Source organism: Ptiloglossa arizonensis, chromosome 11 (assembly GCF_051014685.1).
Source record: "Ptiloglossa arizonensis isolate GNS036 chromosome 11, iyPtiAriz1_principal, whole genome shotgun sequence".
NCBI lineage: Eukaryota > Metazoa > Arthropoda > Insecta > Hymenoptera > Colletidae > Ptiloglossa > Ptiloglossa arizonensis.
This window is the reverse complement of record NC_135058.1, coordinates 16558045-16581808: the sequence shown is the minus strand read 5'-3', so window position 1 is coordinate 16581808 and position 23764 is coordinate 16558045. Positions and strand designations below refer to the sequence as shown.

Genomic DNA, 23764 nt, shown 5'->3' with positions numbered 1-23764 from the left:
AACTAGAATAAACTTCAAAAATTTGGTCATTCATTTCTGAAACATTCTGTAGTGGTTACTATTTTTGTTATTCGTAGGAGCAGGCGTTTCGATTTGCAAGCTCTGGGATGAGACAACTTACCCTGAAATAGTGTACCCTCTCTTATCGGAATGTATCGGAACCTTTTCCCCTGTCTGGGCAGACCCTTCGAGACCTTATCTTTGTTCTTTAGTTAATGTTGTGGCACACGTTCTTCTGGCTTATTGTCCCCTCCAACGTGGCCAAATCTACTCCAAATAATCGATCCAGCGATAGCTGCGTAATTTTGAGTCACTTTCGAGTCACGTAGCAAAGTGGTCGACCATTAGGATACCCGGTTTATTTTACATTCAGCTTTTAATATATCCATTAGACCTTCAAACAAGGGAAGTAACGTCGAGCTATCTGCATCCGAAACGTTCTTTAAGTACGTTGAAACTCTACACTTGTACACTACCCTTCGAAAGTGTTCGATCACTCGTTACGTATACATTTGATAAAAAAAAAAAGGTTGGTCGTTATTTTTAAAAAATTACAATATACAGGGTGAAACTTTGAACAGTGATTGTACGTTCGATAGAAGATCTAGTTAAAATTTTACTACAGCGACGTTTATGTAACAGAATCTTTCGAAAGAAAAATTCCAAATTAATTTTTCACACGTGTATCAATTTTCCAAATTCTTCCACGACTAACGATGAATCACGTCAAGAAGGGTCAACATACCGTAGTCGTAAATCTCATCGTGGATCGAGTCGAAAACTTGCAAATAATTACGATTATTATTAAACTTTTGATATTGACGGTTATCGATCGATGTACTCGACGAACGAGAGTACGAGATTCCCGCACGTGACGAGTGTCGAACGTTCGAAATCTTATTATCTAAAGAGCAAACACCGTGGAGCAATCTTAATTAAACGTTTGCCGCATATCCAGGTTTTTTTGTTCCGTTCTAAGGTTTGCGGGGCGTTGCTTCCGATTCCTTAATTAAATTCTGTTCGATTCGCCTTGGCTTCGTTCAGAGGGGTCCGAGGTTGAAATTTTTATTCGAAGAATTCGCCCACTCTCGAAGGGGAACGATCTCGATTTCGTCGTTTGGGTTTTATGCACGTCGATAAGTCTGGTCTAGAATCGCTCGTTCTCCGGTTTCACGGTTATTTCGATGTCCGCAATCCGTGCACGGTTGGCACGAAAAACAGGATGCTAAATGCAAAGTTAAATTAGCTTCGATGTCGCGACCTTGGTGATTCCACATCTTTGCTCCACGTGTCTTGAAATTGCGGGTTTTCTCTGTTACAGATATCAGGTCGTCCTCGCGGAACCTCGTCTCGACAAGGAACCAACAGAGCGTTACGAAAATGTTGCTCCTGATCAGTACCGTCTTCATTCTCCTCAATCTACCGAGGTGAGTCTATCGAAAGATTTGCGTAGATCGAACACGAATGAAACAAGAAATTGTTCTCTCTCGTTTCACATTTTCTACCAATCGAATTGCTTTCATTTCTTTCGAGCAATTCAACGAAATTGAAGTCCAAGTTCTGGTAACTCTAGAGAATACTAAATTGACCGTCGATACGATTTATTTCAATAAACTCTCGAACGATAAATTATTTAGAAATCGAAAATACTTATCACTTTGAATAAACACGCGCGAAACTCGAGCTTTCATCGAAGTGTTCCTGAAACTTAAATTTTCAGGTTCCTTGGATTAAAACGTGGCTGCAATACAACGATCCATTATTCGACGAAAATGTTTAATTATCTTTCGTGCACATCCCTCTTCGATTAATGGCTGTTATTGCCTGTGTGTCATTTTCGTCGATGACGATCGAAAAATTGTTTTCCGTCGTATTCAATTGTATCGCGTCGTGTTCACAGTTGGCTCGATCGTGAGAATAAAGCAATATACTATAATCGATGGAAAACAAATTACCCTACTGTCGATATTTACGAACACAAACAAGAGCACAAACAATGTGTTGTAGAGACGTCCATTAATCAAAAGCATAGTCGATTGCATCCATACATAGCTAGCTTTCAATCTCGAGTTTCTCCGGTACGAAGCGCCGCATTGCAAAATTTCATTCCTCGCCTTTGACCGGTTTCTTTTTTATTTTTTAATCCGGAACAATCCCCTCCTTGATTGTAAGGCCACCAACGATCCTCTCTACTCGGAAGTCTCGCGATCGGTGATACGTTTTTCGAGCGAGGAAAGACGCGTTTCTCGGGACAGAATTGTATAATAGTTTAAAGAGAAAGAAATTCAATCGTGCAATTTGTGCAAAACGAAAGCTGCAAACTCGATGTAAAATTCTGAACTATACCAACGATACGCGTTGAAAATAGAATTGAAAATGTTTGCGACAGCCGAGAGAGCGTACACTCGTATAAATATTCAGTTTTTAATCAAACCTTTTTATTCCGCTCGAGTACGAATTTAACGACGACCGTGTAAATTTTTTAATCCTTTGATTAAATTTTTATAATGCTTCGATAACATTTGTGCAGCGGATCCTAGTAATAAGCGACCAAGCGTTAACAACGTATTCTATTCACCCTCGAGATAAAAACAGGTCAAATTAATCAACGTGGAGGTAGTTTTTCTACAAAAAACAATTAGAAAATAATCGAAGGAGAAAATTAATCTTTCGCGATTGGATCGAACTCTTTATCATTTGTTACTTTCTCGAATATATTTGTACGTTCCATTTTCTGGCATTACTTTGCAATCGAAATTCACTGACTCTAATTTGTCCGACTATACTGAACTTTATCAATCAGTTTCGACAAAACACTCTAGCCACAATTTCCATACTAACAACCGATGGTTCCCATTTTCTCACATCAGGAGAGCTACTTTCCAACTGACATTCCCTCACTCGAATTTTGGTATTCGTTTCCGATCAAGGTTAGCGTAAAGAACCAAATCGTTGTGTTTCAGCTACGTGATCCGGTTGTGCGTGTTTTTATACTATACTGAACTTTATCAATCAGTTTCGACAAAACATTCCAGCCACAATTTCCATACTAACAATCGATGGTTCCCATTTTCTCACATTAAGAGAGCTACTTTCCAACTGACATTCCCTCACTCGAATTTTGGTATTCGTTTCCGATCAAGGTTAGCGTAAAGAACCAAATCGTTGTGTTTCAGCTACGTGATCCGGTTGTGCGTGTTCTTCTTCACCTTGGCGCACAAGGACACACCGGACCTGCTCTGGTGTCTGCAGCAGTTCTTCATGCTCCTCTATTACACGAACTTCAGCATCAACTTCCTGCTGTACGCGATGTGCGGGATCACGTTCCGTGTCTGTCTGCAACAGCTGCTGCGCAAGATGTTGAAGAGCATGACCAGGTACCATTGTAATCCTCAGCGATATATATAGGTCTCGTTGAGAGGACATCGAGGAACCAGCTGGCCCGAGGCGTGTCTTCTACCGAGAAACGCGATTCCCGCGGGCGTACGAGACCCGGTGGTATCGGAGGAACGTCACGTAAATACCTGGCAATGATGCCCATCGACCTTTCTCGCCAATCTCCTGGCAAGATACTCGTCTCGAAGACGACAGATTGCCCGCCAGGGGATCACGTACTCGTCCTTTGTCAAACACGATCAACGAATCGGAAGTTTCGAAGAAACGTGACTTTCACGAGCCGATTTGTCCCGATCGCGACAACACTGTCGTCGAATCTAACGTAGGAAATCATTCTGGTACGGTGGATCGCTCGCAAAGAACTCTGACGACTCGTTTTAGAGCTTCGATAAATAAACTAGACGGTTTATAAATATTTCAAGAACCATTTTCTTTCGGAACTTTGGGAATTTTAAACCGTGTTTGAAAAGTATTCGCAGCTCTCTTTAAGCTAATTACGCGAATGCCTAGAATTATTGGATGGAATAAAAATTTGTGCATTGCGATTGAGAAGTGGTTGTGAAAAGAATCACAGAAATATTGTTTTCTTCTCGTATTTCACAGATACGATTTCGTTACCTTTCATAGTAGGGAGGAGTATTTATTTTATTTTTTTATTGTACGATATAAGAATTTCTTCGTACTCATTTTTCTGTCATTTTGTACAACGGTGTGTTCGCGTTGTTATCGAAGGCCATCGTTTACCAAAGAGAGTCGAAATTCTAAACGAAGACACGTAACGTATCGAGCTGGTCGGAGATTAAAATGAGTTGCCAGAATCTGACAAACGTTCGACGCTGAAGATTCGATCGAACGAGTCCGAAACGGACGGAGAATTGAACGACCGTGGACTGTCCGTTTCGTGGATCGAATAATAGTAAATGCAACGGTTGCACGCTCGATATACTTGGGACGAACTTGATTGGCTGCTCAAGGCCATTCCCCCTACTGCGAATCATAATGGATACGATGTACATAGCACGTAAAAGGGTTTAAAGACTTATTTATTTATTCACCGAACAGTTAGGAAATCACTGTGTTGGATATTTTAATAATTTCTAAATATATCAATTCTAAATGTAGAAACTTACGAATGAATTTAGTTAGCGAGATTTCTTTTATAAATTTGTCCATTTGCATTCGAAACGAAGTTACCGTAAATGTCGTTTCCAATGTACTTTTGCATTTTATTTTTAAGAGAGTGCGCCTGCGAGTTTGCGCGGAAAGACAAGAGATAGAGTAACCAAACGATTAGGAGGGGATGACTCCTCGATGACCTTGAACAGCCATTTCAATTTGCTCCGACTGTAGCATGTAAGTAGATATTGAAATTAAGAGTCGAAGAGATCGATTGTACCGATTTCACTGTAATCTTGATCTCTTTAAGTATAGTATCTTTATTACTCGACACATTGAAACGGAGTATAGTTAAAAATAGTGTAATTATAGGATATCTTTTCTTACAAGAATCATTGATACATGTTTGTAGAATCGTCGAAATCGGGGAATCTGCAGACGCTTTGACACGTACTTTGGAAGTCACTTGATAAGGGTAAGGAAATGAACGTAGAACCAGCAGTGTTGTTATTTTAGTACCGTTAAGACTGTTTGTCGATCGAGTATACAATTATTCGTGTAACAGTTCGAATAATATTAAAAAATTCAAGATAACTCGAAACATTTAAATCCCTTAATATATTCGATTATTGAACTTGGATTTTCTTTGATATATTTTTCACTTAACAGCTCCAACTGACACCGAAGAAACAATTTTACCAAATTAAATTTTCCGACTTCGTTTGCTCATTTATTTATCCATCTTTATATCAATATATATTAATTTAACATATATTAAATTGTCGTAGAATAACGCAAAGACTCGACACGGTCGATGATAGACACGAATAAATCGATAGAAAGAACGAAAGGTTGAGTATTATTTTCGAAATAATCTTGTCGTAAAGATTCACACTATTCTTAATAATTTATCTAAAGATCCCCTCGAGTGTTCGCGTGGGAATGGGAATACGCATTTTTAATTTATTACCGCAATCATAATCGTGCTCGATAATGGGATCGTTCGTCTTCCCGAATATAACTGGTAAACGTGCTCCTTCGATGCATTCAAATTCTCGTTATCGTTCTCGAATAAAGGAAAACGCTCTCGTAAAAATCCCAACCGATTCGAATCTGATCAGAATCTGGGTCCAAAAGGACGCTCCATCGATCGAGATTTAAGTGTACGCAATAATAATTGAACCGAAAGATATTCTTTGGAATATCTTTCAGATCTCTCGTCGAGAATGTCGCAGCTCTAAAATTGAACCCTTCGTGGAACCCTTCGCGATGGTTTTTCGTCTGTTATCGGATATGGGAGAATTGCGAAATCAGCAGAACCCGGTGATATCGAAACTTCAGTGGCAAAGTTTCAAATGACTCCTAACATTGTTCGAAGTTGTTTTGAACTACATCGGCTAGATGTCGTTGGAATTATATAGTTTCGTACGATCGTGTAATAGAATCGATAAATTGAGCGGAAAAGAGAAAATTTTGCGTGTTGCGCGTTGTATAAATTTTGTATATTTAGGACTACAGGGATTTGTGGTATTCGAGGGGAATATGGTGCTCGAGAACGCGTGTGTGCGCAGAATCGTTGCGTCATCGATCACGTGAGAGGTTAGGCGTTGAAACAACTAACTTGAATGTTCACTCTGGCGGGTAACCGTGAAATAACAATACTCTGTTAACGGTCCTAACATATTTAAACGTTAAAGTAATTTCTCGCGGCAAGGAGCGAGCTACTATTTCTTGAATATGTATACAAGTTTCGATGCATTGCAGTTCGAACATCAATTCTGAAATAACTGACCTACTATATGCGCGAACATGATTCACTGTATCGTAGAGTGAATAATTATGGGTTTCAGGATTCTTTCTTGACGACGTTTTTACGAGGAACACTTAAAAGCTTCGTTAATTGTGTTATCCGATCGTGATATTTTTCACCAACATTTTATACAAACTGTATTAATTTTTAATTAAAAAACAATACGACACTTATGACATTTAATTCCAATGACATTGAATACTCGATACAATCCACTGTTAAATCGTTCGTAACGCTAAAAGTATTATATTATTTAGCTCGTTTAAGAGCATTCAAGGAACTTGAACCGTAGCGTGACGCTACCCGATTGAATCACTATTACGAGTAAAAATATAATAGCGACGACAGCAATGCGATCAATAAACGAGAATGCAATTATGTTCGTTTCAGGCGTTAGACAGGGACGAGTTGATCGACGCTCGATCCTATTTGTTACTCTAGCGCGTAGAAACACAATTCTGAACCTCGACGTAACATTTACACGAAGAAAGAAAAAAAGAAGAAAAAACAATACGGAGAATATAACAACACTGTCGAGCACTCGACGAGTTGAAATAGTTCTGCACACGGGAGAGCTGCTCGTTTACGATTCGCTACGATTTCGATTGCGTGTCGCCAACGAACGGCATAAACAATGTAAATAAAAAGTAATTATCAAGAGCGTCGTCAAACAACTTTTTAATTGAAATCTCTGCAGCATTCTCGTCCACGTGTGGAATACACGCTGGAAGTTTGTTGTTACAGTTAATCGCGATGAACGTTCATTTGATGTACTCGACTATACAGGATGTCCCTTTTAAGTGTCTCGGGGAGAATGTTTAAAATTTTTCTTTCTTTTTGAAGTCATGTTCTTTTAAAACTTCAAAGTCACCATTGTTTCTCTAGATACGATCGTACATATTCATTAGCGTCGATCGTCAATTTTATTTTCGTTAGTGTCGATCGTCAATTTTATTTTCGTTAGTATCGATCGTCAATTTTATTTTCATTAGCAACATTCACTGACTGTACTGTTCAACGAATAGATCAACGCTCCTCGAAGAATTAAAATTCTTTGGGAGCCCAAAGAATTGTGAAAAATCCAAAATATGTTTCTTATTATTCTGAAATATCGGAATATTTTATCTGTATATAAAAAAATATATTGTACTCGCAGAGTGATGCTTAGTATAATTTAGATTAATTTGCCCATCACTATTAACGTATCAGTTCCTAAAATTGTGTACTCCAAATAGTACGAACCGTTTAAAAAAGTCGTCCAAACTTTTTATTGGAAACAAAAGTGTTTAGATAATATTTTTTATTTTGATTTGTTTCGCACTGGAGTATAGAGATATTTTTGATAAAAATTTTGTTTGTCGAACACTCAGAAGTAACTTAGTAGTCGTAGTAACTGTCACGAGAATCTGTTTACTCAGCGCAAACATATCGGTTCACTACTACAAGTGTACACGTCAGGACCATACGTGCTTGTCTTGCCCAGTGCACGTTTTGAACAAGTATAGTTTATAACAAATACAGTTTATTAGGACACAGTAGTTTTGGTGGTGCGTTTGCAAACGATCCAATCAGAATTAAGCACAACTCTCCCGTCTCACTGACAATGAGTCGAATCCTTTATTCGGAAGCTCAGAGCTCCATAGCATTCATCATTCATTGAAAGCAGTAACGAGTTCGATTGTACCGATACACGATTGTTTATTTCGACAGTTATTGTTAAAAATACCGTACCAATTTTTCGGAATTAAAACTTTACGTATTTGATTTATTAACCCTCGTTAATAAAACTGGGCTTGATCCCAACGCTGTATCAAAGTTTGTACGCGAACAATCGCAAAGAACAAAATCATATCTCGCTTTATTCGATCTTATTGATAGAGCTTTGTTCCTTAAAAATAATCCTGGACAGTAAAAATGAAAAATTAAATCTTCGTTCGCGGTGATGAGGATTTATTATATTTGTTAATATTATATTAACTGACAATATTGTCCAATTATCGAGAAATCCTTTTCTTTTTCAAGTTCATCATAGATGGGATAATACCCTGTGTGCGAGAAAGTAATTACAGTTCTTGAAATCTCGGTACGTTCTAATACGTACATTGAAATGAAAATGTCAGAATTTATTTATTTATTTTTTTATATATCACTGATATCATTTTTCAGTGGAAAATATTTTCAGATCACGGGACACTACTGACTCTTGTTTTTCGAGCTCACGTTCGCATCGATGTCAAACTTTGCGAACTACGTGACGATCCGGGTTACGAAAATCCTGTGCACGAAAATCCAGGATAATCCGTAGGCTTGGATAGATATCTGAAGCGGGGCTGAAGTTTGACGTCCCGTGTAACGAAAAAGCGATTTCGAATAATCGATGTAGGGGAAAAATATTTCTGACTCGACGCCCCGATGAAAAGATTTCTACGGAAACAAAGTTTCGAGGAATGACCACACGGTAGGATAATACCCTATTGGGTTAGTTTCGTGGAAGTAAATTGTTGCGAATGATAGGTTTGATGCTAGTCTGGTGTATATTGATATTATCGTTCGGTATACTGGTTGTCGAACATACACCTTTGTAAAGATTTTTTCTTTTTTTTTTTCATAGAGTTCTATCTACCTCTGAAGTAACGAACTTCTAATTATATATATTTATTAAGACTTTTTTTACCGATTTCTGAAGCTTTTATATATACTTTCACGACACTTTGTGTAATCGTGATCAATGCATAAAATGAAAGAATTAAATATCCCTGAAACTGTTAATTTTCGATATACGAGTTTGTTAAGTTTTTTTATTCCCTCAGTAGCATTTACACACCTCTCGAATTTGTACCTGTACTATATTAACGTTTGTACTCTTAGAAATTTCTATTAAATACGACTGCAACGAGAATTAAATATTCTGAACAACGAAACGAGTCCGTTTTTGTACAAAGCAAATCTTTGCACAGTTTTATGCAATTTCTATGTATCTTTGTATAAATAATAACTTTAATGCACAAGTTGGTGTCGTCTTATCTGATGGCGAAGTACGAGACAACCTCGATAAACGCAATCTCGATGATTGCATTAGAACTTCGTTCCTTGCATTCTGTTGACAAGTGGAAGGGATGGTTACTTCGCGACTAAATTGGAGAAGGAAGTTAGCAGTAACCGTAGATTTGTAGGGTTTCTTATTGGATTGGTTGCCTCGATAATTGTATAACCTTCAGCTTCGTTTTTCTACAATTATCGAGGTTCGATATGCGCCGTATTCCCCTCTCTGTTAATCTTTATCGATTATTTAGCGCCCGATAATCCTCGTCCACTGTACCGTATCAAGGAAGATTAATTTTATTAAAAAGCAGCTGGACGAATCGTAAAAAGAAACGATACCATTGAAACGCACGTTATTAATCGCAGGTATTATCGGAATTGAAGAGCTTATTTTTCAATTCATAGTCCAAACAACAATAGAGTGCTACAAAATTTTCCATACCGTTACTAAATATACAAATATGGAATGCACGAATAACGAAAGCTATTCGACAATGACATTCTATGAGAAAGGAACATAGCACAGAAAAAGATTGATAATGCTGGAGATCGCGAAGATGTTTCAATTGATTCGTCTTTGACAATTTTGTTCGTCGATATTAAAAAAAAATATATACATATGCCAAATAATTATCAGAGAATCGTCATTTTGACGGTACATATTTGTCGAATCGAAGACGTTTCGAAGATGAGCTCTTCAATTACGGCAGGAAGGAATTTGAAAGGATCGTTCTCGTTGCGTGGGATTTTCGATTCGACATCCTCGATAAACGGAGGTTCTGCTTATAGCGGGACATAAATCGGAGCATCAGGAATCTGTCAAACTGAACCAGCGAATTGAAACGGTTGTGACGCGGATATGAATATCGTGCTGTACAATTTGCATAAAATATCACCGAAAGAGTAATGCTATCTATTATACATGGATTACTCGTAGATCGAGTATCTTCCTCGAAGTCGAACAGTAGCAGTAATCAAATACGACAGAATTCTTAAGTTAGGTCCGTGAACGTGTAACATTTCGTCAAATTCGACGGCTACGGTTTACAAATTTTTTTTTTTTGCAAGACCGCGTAGATCTGTTACGAAAAGTGTTGAAAAATAAAAATATTATCAACACGTGTAAAAGAAACATAGATTCGCGCACGTTAGCGGAAGAAAGGTAATATTTGCGTGCTACTGACGTAATTAATCGAACTACGCAAGCACGTGCATATGCAGCTCCGATACACCATTATTTCCGATGAGCAATTGAACGAATAAATCTCTGAAGCGCATATTGGTCTCTCCGTTCCAATACTGGTTCGCGTGCAACCAACCATTTCTCCAAATGGGTAACGAATCATGGTTCAAGCTGTATTGTTATCAACTCGAACGCAGCGCCAACGCTTACTTCAAATACGGCACGTAGATAAATGCTAATTTTTCAACGTGATAACGTAAATCATTGGATAATCGAATTTTCATACAACCCTTTGGAAAAGCGTCAACGTGGAATATGGAACTACAAATGAAGATTACGCACCTGACGATCAAACCACATCTGCTTTTTTAAGGATCTGTAGAATTTTCTACTCGATTTGATCGCTGTAAAAAATCTCCGTTGCTTTTGTTATTATTCGAATTAATATATCGATCGTGAAGTCGATTTTGTACAAATTTACTGCCTACGTGAATCTTTTTCGTTGTAAAATAGTACTTCGAGTTTTGGATCGATGTTTTTCTACTTTGAAATTACAATTTAGACGATTCCTTGGTGGTCGGTGATCGGAGTCATTCGAACTGTGTCTAAAATATGTCTATATATCGTTGAAAGTAAATTTTATTCGAATAACGAAGGACATCGAATGTCCTATTTCTAATGTTGTACACCGATTCGACCTTTCCACCTGTTTAATCTTCGATGCGATTTAGATACACAGGTTAGGCGATATTTGCCCAGTGCTCTCGCTCTTAAGTGTCCTCAACGCGCTACTAACGGAGGAGGTAGATTTACCTCTTTGCGACCGATCCAACCATTGGTGAAGGTAAATTTACCTCACTAGGCGTCGTTTACCGCTACTGTTATGTTGACTTTCTGGTTGGGAACTACGTGTTTACATTTCGAAACTAATTCATTTTCAATCCCTGTCTATGTCAAAATTTAAATTAGAACGCTGTCACCGTTTACGAGGAAAGACACATTTTACATCCTGTGAAGAACGTATTAAAATATTCATACACGTCTATTAATATTATATTATACCGGTTAGATGTCCCGATAATTCTACTAATGTAAGTAGAAATTATGGGAATTGTCGTAACGTATCGAAGGCAGTAATTTTACTATTTATCTTGTATTTGTTGAATCGCCAATATGCGAGAATCGTTTCCATTGAAGTGACAATTCTTCAAGTGACGGTAATAGGGATATTAAACTTCATTGTACATATTCGATTAATTAGTAATATCCATCGCAGGCAACGACGTACAAAAATTGTCACAAATAAAGAAGACGTTATGCAATGTTACTCTCCGATACGAACCGATTTTTAGCTTAAGTAACTTCTAAAATAATTAAACATAGTTACGCGATGAGCTTAAAGTGACAGTAATTGGGACATCTACATTATATATACGATATATTCTTCGTACATTGTGTAATGCTGCATATACGTATTTGAATATATTGACTTTAATAATAATAATATTAACGATGCTAATAACGATAATAAAAATTCCAAAAATAAATCAATAATAACATCAGAGTCAACATTCGATATTGTACGATAATATTGATTATGCATGGCTACTTTTAAGCGAAACACGTATTATCGAACCTTGTCTGTGCTAGTGCACCTTAATTGCATTTTAATAAATGATTTGTATCTTACGTAATTACAATTAACGGCGAGTCTGTTCGATCAGTGCAAAATAGAGCAACAAGCTTTGCAACGGATGACCGCGGTACCTCGTAGATCGATATTCGGTACATAATTATTAACGAACTCTATTATCTGTAACGAATATTATCAGCGTCTCGTTCGATATCCAAGATTTTTATCAGCGAATCGCGCGTTATCGTTCCAGGGGACAAGAGCACAAATAATTGTTTAAAGATAAAATCTTCGATAGAGCTTTTTTAGTAAAATAGTGTGAGCCTGCGTAATTAACTGAGCAATAACCAATGTTAGTCGATGTATCTTCCATTATCGTTTCGTTCATAAATAACAACTTTAATGAAAAGTCAACGACATTATACGATTCTGATAAAAATAAAACGAAACTGTCCAAGATAGTTGTGTCGTTTCACGATTGTTTCGCCAAGAATTTGTTACGTTCAAGTTTATCCAATTATGTTATTCTAGGTTGAATCTTTTCGACACAAATCACATTGTCGCGCAATGAAACCTACATTTCTCATTTGAAAATATATTAATATTTTTTAAACGACCTCGAGCACAAATTTTCTACTTGCTATCTCCAACTATATAACTTTTCCCTTTTTTGAATTTAAAATATATTTATTGGTATTGTTAAACATATCTAAAAAAAACTTTCGCGGCCGGTAATCGCTATTTTAAAGAGTTATTTAAAAAAGTTTGGCACACAGAGTACTGCTAAACTAGAAAAAATTCACGGACCAGATAGAGCTAAAGTTTTCCTCGAAAGTTTATCCAATAGCAGTTACCAACTTTACAGCATAAACTACTATAATTGTTCCAAATATAATTATCGCTTTCACTATCGGGAGATACAGATTAACGAGGAAATATAACCACCGATCTGAAATTTCTTCAAACTTTTATGAAATACACCGATGAAGTACAGCTTACGCGATAAAATAATATTCGCGTAGAGAGCAAATATTTGTTGCGGAAGAATTGATATTTGAATTTAATACCAGTCACACGGAGCAATATTTCACATTCTCTCACCCTTGTATTCTTCGAGATAACTTTTATAATTTTTCTTCCTTCCTCCCCGATGATCTTTTAAGAAAAATTCGTGGCACTCGAATATCTAAGTTTCTTTCCTCCCTTTTAAAGAAGTTGTAAAATTCCCACGGATTTGCACGGGAAATAAAAAGTTAAAATTTACGACAAACGTTCCACGGGATATTCCAATTTAAACGCAATGCTTTACCTCGCGGACGTAAATGTCTCATAAAACCATAGTCAATTTCCTTGACAGGACCAACGTTCTCCAAATAGTTTATTCGAGTCAATACTCCGATATACCGGGCGTTTCGCGAAATGTGACCATTCCAAAAATTCCAAAGACGAATTCGGTACACGTGTGAACGTAAATTCGTTTCGTTCGATTTTAATTTTTTCCAGTAGTTACTTTTTGTCCCTTTACAACGGATAAAAAGACTGGGAGTATTTTTACTTGCAAAGCAACATACAAATGTGTCGTGCGTGTTATAATTTTGATCTCGAGTTTTCGGAGAAAAGCCCAAAGTAAATCAAAATCAATTTCTTGAATTATAGTGGTTAATTTAATTTTTTCCACGTCAAAGGACGCCCTTGTAACACGAGTTCCCTTTGTGCCCCTTCCCTTTTATCTTGTCACGGCCCTGTCAACACGTGTGATCCATAATTATCCGTACGTACATATAACATACGATGTTATACACGGTATACAAGCGTACCATGGAACACTTTATCCGATCAATTTATTTTTCATACCTATCCTAATGATAAACCGATAGAAATTTCTAAAAAGATACCTAATCGGAGTGAACGCATAAAAAATGGTCCGTTCGCCAACATTACCGATTAAAATCTTTCTAATTTATTATTTTCTTTCATATCTTCCTTCTAGTAGATCAAAACCTCTCTTTAACCATCTTTTTCCTCTCTCGTTTCAACATAATCCCGGTAATTGCACCACTCGTCGTTTCATGCTTCTGCCATTTACATAACCTGTACATTTTCTTCGCCTAACGAGTTTTCGACCGTTCAATAAACAAAGTACATTCGGTACCAACCGTCTCAATTTCTCAGTAATTTCACCGCGTAGCTGTCGATTAACTTTAACTGCACTTAAATCCACGGGTGTGCACCTTGCGTGCACGTGTGCATTTAACCATCGGAACGCAACTTCTCCCGCGAAAAGTGATCCGATCGTGGAAAGAATTCCTCGCGTGAATCGGTTGGGCGAGTTTATCGAGAACAACGACCGTAACCCGAGTAAAGTTGCACGTTATGCACCGGCCGGTTGCATTGCATCCAGAGTCGGTGCAGGCAGCTCGTTGGGAAGCAACGGTTCCGAGTTGGAGTAGTTTGAAGGCGATGGATTCGAAGTTCGTTCGGGGCCAGATTTCGCACGGACGTGGCAAATAGAACCGTCCCACGATCGAGACTTTATCGAAGTTCTCTCGTTTTAAACGAGAACGAAGGGTCGTGGGCTGCTCCCGCTGCCAACGTCAATATTTGAATTGGCTATTTCTTCCGCCTCGAAGATCGTATCCATTATGGTTGATTTACACGCGAACGTCGGCCGACTTTCCAAAGTCTTTCCGAATATTTATCCCTGTTTCCACTAATCGACCTGTCCGCTAACGACGAGACGCGTTCCGTTTGCGGGATTGCGACCAGAACGCGTAATACTCGAACGCCTCGCTTGAAATTCGATGCGATAAACGCTGGACCAGCGAATACGGGGACCGTCGAGGTCTCTAACGATTCGATGACGAATCATCGGGGCTCCAGAATCTCGACGACAACCTTTCGAGTCTCCGGAGACTTCGACTTTCGTGTCTCCGACACTCTGATCGATATTTTAGGTTTCGAGACCTCCTCGACAGATTTAAAGACTCTCGAGACCTCCGCGGTTGATTTTCGACGATAGATTCGGAAATCTATCGTATGAGAAAAGATACAGGACATCTTCCCGTCATCCGTAATCATTCTTTCGAAGCTTTTACAACCACGACAATAAATCGTCAGATTTCGAGGGTATCGAAGGCAAATTGTCAAAGTTCCGAGGGCTTAAAAACAAACTCGAAGGCGCTCAAATTCCTCGCAGAGTTTTAAATCCTCCGACACTTTGACAACGAACTTCCGCGACTCGTAAAGCCACGGGCACCGAACTTTTCAGAATTACAGCGCCTTAACGCTCGACTTTTCGGACTTACGACACCTTGAAACTGAACTTTTGAGATTTCTAAAATCTCGACACTGAATTTTAACATGTCTAACCTCTTGACGCTGTACTTTTGAGGCTTCCGAAACATTGACGCTAAACATTTGAAACTATCCTCCGAAGTCTTAACGTACTCGAAGTATCGAAATAAGAAAAAAAAAAATGATAGGACATCGTTTCGAAAGACAGAGGGTAGAACAATAAACTTGGTTACATATACACGTGCAATATTGAATGTTAGCTTGGTGGGCAAACCTTGAAATATTCCAAGTTTTACGCACATTTTAAGATCTTCACGGCTCTCGATATCTTTACGACTTCTTTACGATTTTCGAAAACGATCACGAGTTAACGTGAATTCAAGAACGATCGGAATCGACGAAAATATTCAAAGAATTTCAAACATTTGTAGCGTATCGAGACTTCGCTATGGTAATTTTAGGGAGATAAACACCGAATACTCGTTGCAATGGATCCGCGAAAGTTTATAAATGTATTTACAGACTTTCCATTTACGTCAGCAGTCGAACTACCTGTGTTATTTATTTATCGAATTGTTAATACTTCGGCTACGTTTACGACACGAGTACAACATCACTCTTGATTCGAGTGCCTTCGTTATTTTTATTCGACGATTGGTCCGAACTACCGTGAACAACACTTGCAAAAATATAATGCTATAAATAACCGAGCTTCGATTAAAAAATTCTTCAAAACAATACAGACGTCAAGTAACAATGTACTATATTCTATTGTTTCGACCCTGTTCACAATCGTCTGGTTTTATTTAACGAAATCCTTCTTCGAGTTAACCACAGTATAGTTAACGATTTAATTGAAATTTAACCACAAAAAGTGGTTCTACGATCGAGGTATCGTTAACTTACGTAACAGTGGTTGAATTTAAAAATTTAATCACGGATATTCTGAGGAGAAAAGATCGTTTTACGGTTAAGGGGGATGAAGTGTCACAGGACTCGTAATTCCTTCAAGACACCCCATTGTCCTTTCTCTCTAAAATAGCAACATAGTTGTTCGATTTTTATCGATATCTGTCAAGTGACGTTCCTTCCTATGTACATGAAAACATGTATAAAAAGAATCTAAGGGAAAACTGCTACGATAAGTACGTTATTAATATTTAATCGTGTATAGTGAACATACTGTAAATGTAATGATAATCGATGTCGAGCAGTGCATGTGTATAGTACACCTATTGTAAAATATAGGGCAATGACTAGACTGCAGACGCTCATACAAATGTATGTGTGTAACATAGAGAAAAGAAACAAACTGTTAGATCAGTCTGATGACTCTTTACGCGATAAGAATAATGTACCGTTGTATACAATAGTTAATGAATAATAAAATATTTAGAAAAAAAATTTATACAAGAGCATTATTACTGGTAATACGATTCTAGAAGTTCTCTTATAAAATGATCGAGTCGCGATCATATTTCCAACGAATGACGCAACATTCGTTCCAGGTTTGGAACTTCGATATGAGAGAATTTATATAAATTGTGTAAAAATAAAATAGCGTTACGAAGTTAAACATTCTCGAAGTTGTATCTTTCGGTAAAGAAAATTCATTCTACCGTTTCATCATGGATCGGGTACTTAAGGAAGAGGTGGACGAGTAGTTAAAGTAGTAAACGTAATCTTAAATTATGCCCCCGAACGTATTTAATAAACGATAACTAATAACTTCCTAAACGTTGTCGAGTTATTACACATAACTCCACGAAGACAGTTGTAGCTTACCGTAATCTAAATTGTAACATCTGATTAGTGAATGTGCAACGTTTCGTTAGTTTATAATATTCGCAGCGTACTTTTTGCAAATTTTGCATGAACATCTGCAGTGTAGCGACAATTAATAGGGAATACGTGCGTGTACCGTGTAATTCAATTTTCGACGAGGCAATGATTCACAGATGTATCGTTTCGTGAATATTTATGGTTGTGTAATGTCTATGTATATACACGCGTAATTTATAGGTGTATATGTACAAACTTAGTATCCTCGATCGTTACTAATTAATGTTAACCAACAATCTCCTGGTAACGTATTACACTCGGTTTAGGTATCGACTGCTCTAAACACCTGTATAGTATGTGGGATGTAAATACGAGTACTGGCACTCGAACGACTTAATGTGTAATTAGAGTAAAATGTAATATATGTATAACATCGGATCTCACTAATATTAATATTGTATTACATTATACTGCTCGATGCAATTAGAGGAGAATGTTTAACTACCACTCGAAGTAGCGAAGTTCGAATGCACTTGATCACTTTTATACTCGGTACAGTCTATTAGTTCACGAGTTAATAAATTTTGTCAACGCGAGCTCGAGATCGGTAAATAACAGCTCTACGAGCGCTACTCGATAGAATCACTTGTAAGAATAAGTCACGACTCCGTTAAAATGATATTAAAGGTACAAATTTTTAGGTGTACGAATCGACAAAATATTTATAAAGATTTACTTACGAAGATAAAGGGAGAAAAAAGTTTTGGATAGTTTCTTTGCAAAATTAATATTTATAGCCAAAAACGGAGTTCTTTTCGACGTCAGACGCTGGGAAATAATATTTAAACTGCGCGAGCATCGAACGGAAAATAAAAATAGCATTTTTAGCTATAAGTATTCATTTCAGAGAACAATTATACAATACTTTTTGCTCCTTTTATCGAGATTTGCAAACCACGCTAAGAAAGTAGACTCTCTTAGACTCGTTAAGACGATTATGTATCATTTATAGCGCACACCTTACATTTTTCTAAATTAGTATTCCCTTTCAATCAATTGTACTAGATTGTCTACGAAAGCGATCCTCTAATTGTCTTAAGCAGCGTATTAGGTGACATAGTTGTATAAAATATGTAAATTTTGAGTATCCCTTCCATCGAACGCTTTACCCTGGAGGGTAGAAAGGATATTAAGGAAACATATTACGGTCAATCTTCTTCGATGAATTGTCATAAGTGTTTGCGCGTTAAGAACTACACGCGACACGATATCATGGCGATAGAACTTATTAAACGTACACGTACACACCGCACTCTTACAAATGTATATGTATAATCTCAAAAGCTGTAAGTATAGTTTATTACTGCGAATAAAAAGTCGAACAGTGTTAACTTTGGACCAATTTGTCGCTCCGTTATTCTCAATCCCCTCTTCCGTTCTTCCTTTTCGTCTACGTATATATTTTAAATAAAAAACGAGTTACTTGCAGGTTATTCGAGAAAAAAAGAATAACAGAATTAACAGATGTAATTCGAAATCGAGAAAGACCTAATAAACTCTGTAAGAGCGTCTGTAATTTGTTTCCTTTCTAGAAATTTGTCCCTTTGCACTTTTTTTTGGAAAAAGAATTGTTTTCTTTTTTTTAAATTTCTTTCCTTTGTATTCTTTTCAAAGATTTCAAAAAGTAGCGCTATTATAAAGCTTTGAACTAAAGTCTCTGTATGCTCCAAAACTTTAAAGTTGGATCTTTAATTTTATCTTCGTAAAGAAGAAGATATAAATCTATTTAAATTCGATCGGTATTCGAAACTAAGATCGTACATCAAATGTATTTTACAGAGGAAGAAAAATTACTTCTGGAAGGAATCGTTGACAGACGTTTTGATCAATCTCTGTAAGGCCTGTAACTTAACAAAGATTAATCGACCCTGTCCACATTTCCTATACTCATGGTAGCGCATTCTACTTAACCCAGAAATAATTTTTTTCCCCCTACAATACATCGTATCGATACCGTACGATACCACACGAGTTCGAAACGAGTTTACCGCTTCGGATAAAGGATCTATTACACTTCGGTCCAAAGGACTTATTGCACTTCGGACTGCTTGCGCTCGATAAACAACGTCGCGTTTACTCCGGCTCCTTCTCGATAAAGAATCTTCGCGGTGCACTTGAAACTTTGACAATCACGGAAGACAGTTTCACGCAAAACTGGATCCCGCGTTAATACCGCGCAAGTATCGAGTGAAATGCTCCGACTGAACGAGACACAATTTCTTTCCGTTCGTTTCCGTTGCGTCCTTTCTCGTCCTGTTTGCTCCGCGAAAGCGTGTTTTACGTCCAGAGCTATTATTCGTTTCGATCTGTCGCGTCTTTGTCTGTTGGACGTCACTCGGTTGATTATCAGGACCAACTGACATCAATAGGAGTGCTCTCGAATCCCTCGTTTATCTCGTTCTATTATGTACGAACACCAAACCTCAATCTCAAAGACAGCTCTCTGTGGGATCTTACTGGATGCCATCTCCATCGTCAACCGCACACGAAGCGGTTAAACCGATATCGTGTGGTGTGCACAACGATCCCAGACACTTCCTGCGGAAATTACAGTATCGCTATTACGGACACTTGGTTGGGTTCAAGATCCAGAGACTGTTATCAATTTCCAAACGTCGTTCTTTCACCGATAATAAACACGAATTTCGTAGAAATTAAACTTTGATATCCAATATACACTGCACATGCGTGATTAAAATTCTCCTTCGTGCAACGAACCACTTAGTTAACCTCCTTACTCGTACGAGTATTCCAAACGGTAGGTAAAAAGAATAAAAAAATATATAGCTTCCGTGGAAGATTCGTAAAATCGTTGCGATCAAGTTGTCCACGAAACTCCGAGCCGAAAAAGGAAAACTGGATATTGATCGAGACGATACAAGGCTATTATTATTCTATCGAGTTAGGTAGGAATTGTCGAACACACTTTGAGAGTTTACTCAGAAAACAGCGCAGCGGAGGAAGCAGTTCCTGTCGAGGTATGGAACAGAAGTTCCATCGTACGTACGTGGGGAGAGACAAGAACGAGCCTAACTCGAGGCAACACGTTCTTTACCCAATGCGACTGATTTTCTCACCCTAGTTGTTTTTCTCGACTCACCCTCGCGCGAAGGGACGCTTGCCTCGCGACAAGTAAACACCTGTAGCAATCTTCGGGGTATTGTCTCTGGTTAAAGCACGGAGCACAGCGCATAACTTTAGTATGCATCTGCTAACAAGGAAACGGAAGTTCCGTTTAACCGCGAACTTGGATCAGGAAGACTGAAACTACGAACTTCGAATGGAACTATCCTTTCTATTGTTCGACCGTTCATTGTCAACATTCGGATGATGAAATTTATAGGAAGAAATTGCTGCAAGAACCTCTGAATGCAATATTGTCTAAAATAGAAAATTATATCGAAATAAATATAATCGATAAATTATTATAATCTGAGAATTACAATCGTCAAAATTTCAGACCTTTGTAATATAGTACTGGAAGGAAAAATTTTGTATAATACAGATTGGATGTATTTTGTACAATATTCGCTTCTAATTTTTAATCTCTTTATGGGCTTTAAGATTTTAATGTACACTTTATACCATAGGATGATACGGTCGAGGAATAAAACTTTGCTGCACATGGTGAAACTATAATTTACATATCAACAACGCTAAATTTGTATGCCTTTAATATATTTTGAAGTTTCAATGCTTGCGGACCACTTCGAAAAAATAACTTCAAATATTCGTTGAAACGCTATTGTACAGTGTCGCTTCGAAACGGCAAAAGATATATTTTTAATAAATTCGTAGCCTGTCCCGTTTACAAACGACATCCGCTTGTCCGACATATTTTTCCGTTAATTCATTGTCAAACACAGTTGCCTACCGTGGTTTATTGAGTGTCATTGCGGTTAGTCACGGTAAAAAAAAAAAAGAAAAACGAAAGAAAAATTGCGCATGGCTGAAACTGTAACAACAGGCGTCATCGTGTTACCAAATTGAAGAATTTGTGTGACACGGCGAAAAGCTGCTCGTTATTTCAGTTGTCAGACATCTGTACAGTTCATCCACCGAAAGCTTTATTATCATACTACAAATTGCTGACGGTAACAACACTGCAAACTTTTTCAGTTCAATATACAGTGTCCGTTTCAAATTAAAGAGATATTTATAAATCAGTGATTCCCAAACTCTTTGAACCTCTTCTATCCCGACAAACGAGAACATTTCTATTATCTCTCCAGAGTTATTTAGTAGATGTAGGTATAAAACGTTCGTGGAAAATGATATTTTATTTATTCCAATTGTTTGCTTCGCTTGGGTAAGTATTTTCAATTGTTTATTATTTTCATCCGCAAGAAAATTATGAAACATTTCTTCCCTTTTGCGAATGGACACTCGAGGTCTCGTTGGAATATTAAAAAGTTGTTAAAACGAACGGATAACGCTCTCATTCCCTCACGTGGTATCATCGACCACGTGATCCGTGATTGAGGATCCTCGCAATCGAGTTAATTCGAGTGGCGCCTCCGGTTTTAGTATAGCACTTACCTTCGTCTTCGCCGACCCAGTTGGACCTACCAGCATCAATCCGTGTCGCACCACCGTCGTTTCGTACAGCTGAATAACTTTCCTCACGAACTCTGCAATCAAAGAAACGGGAATTAATGGTACGTCACCTTGTAACATTTCGTATCTTCTTTTCAAAACGATGTTCCAACGCAAAATTCCCCCACCGTACCAAGTATTCTTATCCCGACTACTTCCAGATATCCCTATTATTGTTAATGACAGCTTTGCAACGATAATTAAACACGCGAGGATCGCGAAGGTTTCTAGTATTACTTCATTGCTGGGAATATTACCAACTAAGGATTTTTTGAGAGTCACACACGTCTATCGGACCCAGACAGACCTGATCTATTTAACAGGCGTATCTACTCTATTTAAGAAGGAAGAACGTGGCTAACGTTCTTAACTTGATCTGTGTAACGTACTTAATCCAGAATATCTAACATAGGATAGAATCTTGTGGTCACGACACAATCTACTTAATTCTTACTGAAAATGATCGATGTGAAAATGTACATTGAAAGACCCTCGAAACCGATCTAACTCTTCAATTGTACAATCCAGAAATTTTCATAGAAAAAAAAAACAACGTCGATAGTAAGAGACACCCGAAACAGGTTCAAGCTTCGAACTGTACGATCTTCAAACCAGCTTCACTCTTGCTGGGTACGCACTTTAACTTATAACTGAATTTGTAACGCTTGGACTCGCCCTCGTACTTGTACCGTATACGACCGCGCTTAAAGTTCACCTTTGCACTATGAACTTTCTTCGCTTGTTAAAATAACTGTGCGCGGTGAAGAGTTTTATTCGCTACATAATCGACTCCAGGAACTTTCTAAGAGCCGACGGTATCGGTGTACGTTCAGCCTCTTGACGAGGTTAGTTGTAATTCCGGTGAAACTGTAATGAAACGTCAGAATATTCGTCCTAAGGGATAAGGTTTACACCCGAAAGGCTCAAACGGTATCAACTGTACGCGCGGGGTTACGATCGCGTCTTCAATCTTGTGAATTGTTTAGGGTGCAACTTCTGTGCTACGTGTACGTAGGTTCAAGTGCTTGAAATTAATGATGTCGATTATTCAAAGCTTCGGGATACATTATGCGCGTGGAATTACTACGGAGGACTGCTTCCAACTATTAATCAAAGTTTACGCGTTTCGGTGGTATTACAAGAACAACGGATTAATAAAGCTGACTCTTCCGAAGGTATTTATAACAATTTTCGAAATAATAAAATAAAATGTTTCCACCGATTTGCGTTCAGCGATATTAATTTTACCGTAAAACATACGGTACGGACGTAATCAAAGCGGATTGTACGTACCGTGTTTATATTTTTATTTCTTAGTTACAAAATGAACGCCCACAGGTTTTAATCGAAATTTCGTTACACGGCAAATAAATGTAACGCGCGATCAAATATGCAATTCGGCCTGACGTTGACGCGAACAAAGTGTTCACGTATGGAGTACGGTAATGGATTTCGTAAACAGATCATATTTATCGCGAATACAACTCGATTAACCTCGTTGCTTGTGAAAATATAATTGAATTTTTAGGACGAACGTTGCACGGTTCTGAAAAAAAAAACCATTCGAAGTTATCTCAAACTTATCGACTTGTACTCTTATACTTGTGTATAAGAAAACATTAATGACCTTGAAGAAATTAAAATAAAAAAATTTGTTTAGTATAGTTTAGTTCAGTTTGGTATATTCAATCCGTATACCCATTCAAATTCAATCATACCTCGATATAAATTTCTTCAGAAGTGAAGGGCTTTATTACGCGTTGTAATACGTTTAATTTATTTTAACGAGAATGTTTTTGCGCAACACGTCAAAGTAACATTTTCGGTACACGCAACGCTATCTATTCGTTTC

The 23764-nt window shown here is 37.7% G+C and overlaps 2 protein-coding genes across 3 annotated transcripts in view; one reads left to right on the top strand and one right to left on the bottom strand.

Moving 5' to 3' along the window:
* The window catches only part of LOC143152858 (uncharacterized), a 45869-nt gene extending 40742 nt beyond the window's left edge, over nt 1–5127 (top strand). The window contains exons 3-6 of one of the 2 annotated variants that reach the window (XR_012993658.1): nt 1322–1427; nt 3177–3377; nt 4634–4749; nt 4925–5109. Coding sequence is in view for 1 of the 2 variants with exons in the window: in XM_076323424.1 (XP_076179539.1) it covers nt 1322–1427; nt 3177–3377; nt 4634–4673 (347 nt within the window). In the remaining variant the exon portion in view is untranslated. Of the gene's footprint in view, nt 1–1321; nt 1428–3176; nt 3378–4633 lie in introns of both variants that reach the window. The other variant, XM_076323424.1, reaches the window with a different exon arrangement.
* LOC143152849 (dynein axonemal heavy chain 1) overlaps nt 1–23764 on the bottom strand; it is a 133942-nt gene that overhangs the window by 93464 nt on the left and 16714 nt on the right. The window contains exon 21 of the mRNA XM_076323409.1: nt 21856–21947. Coding sequence (XP_076179524.1) covers nt 21856–21947 — 92 coding nt within the window. The remainder of the gene's footprint in view (nt 1–21855; nt 21948–23764) is intronic.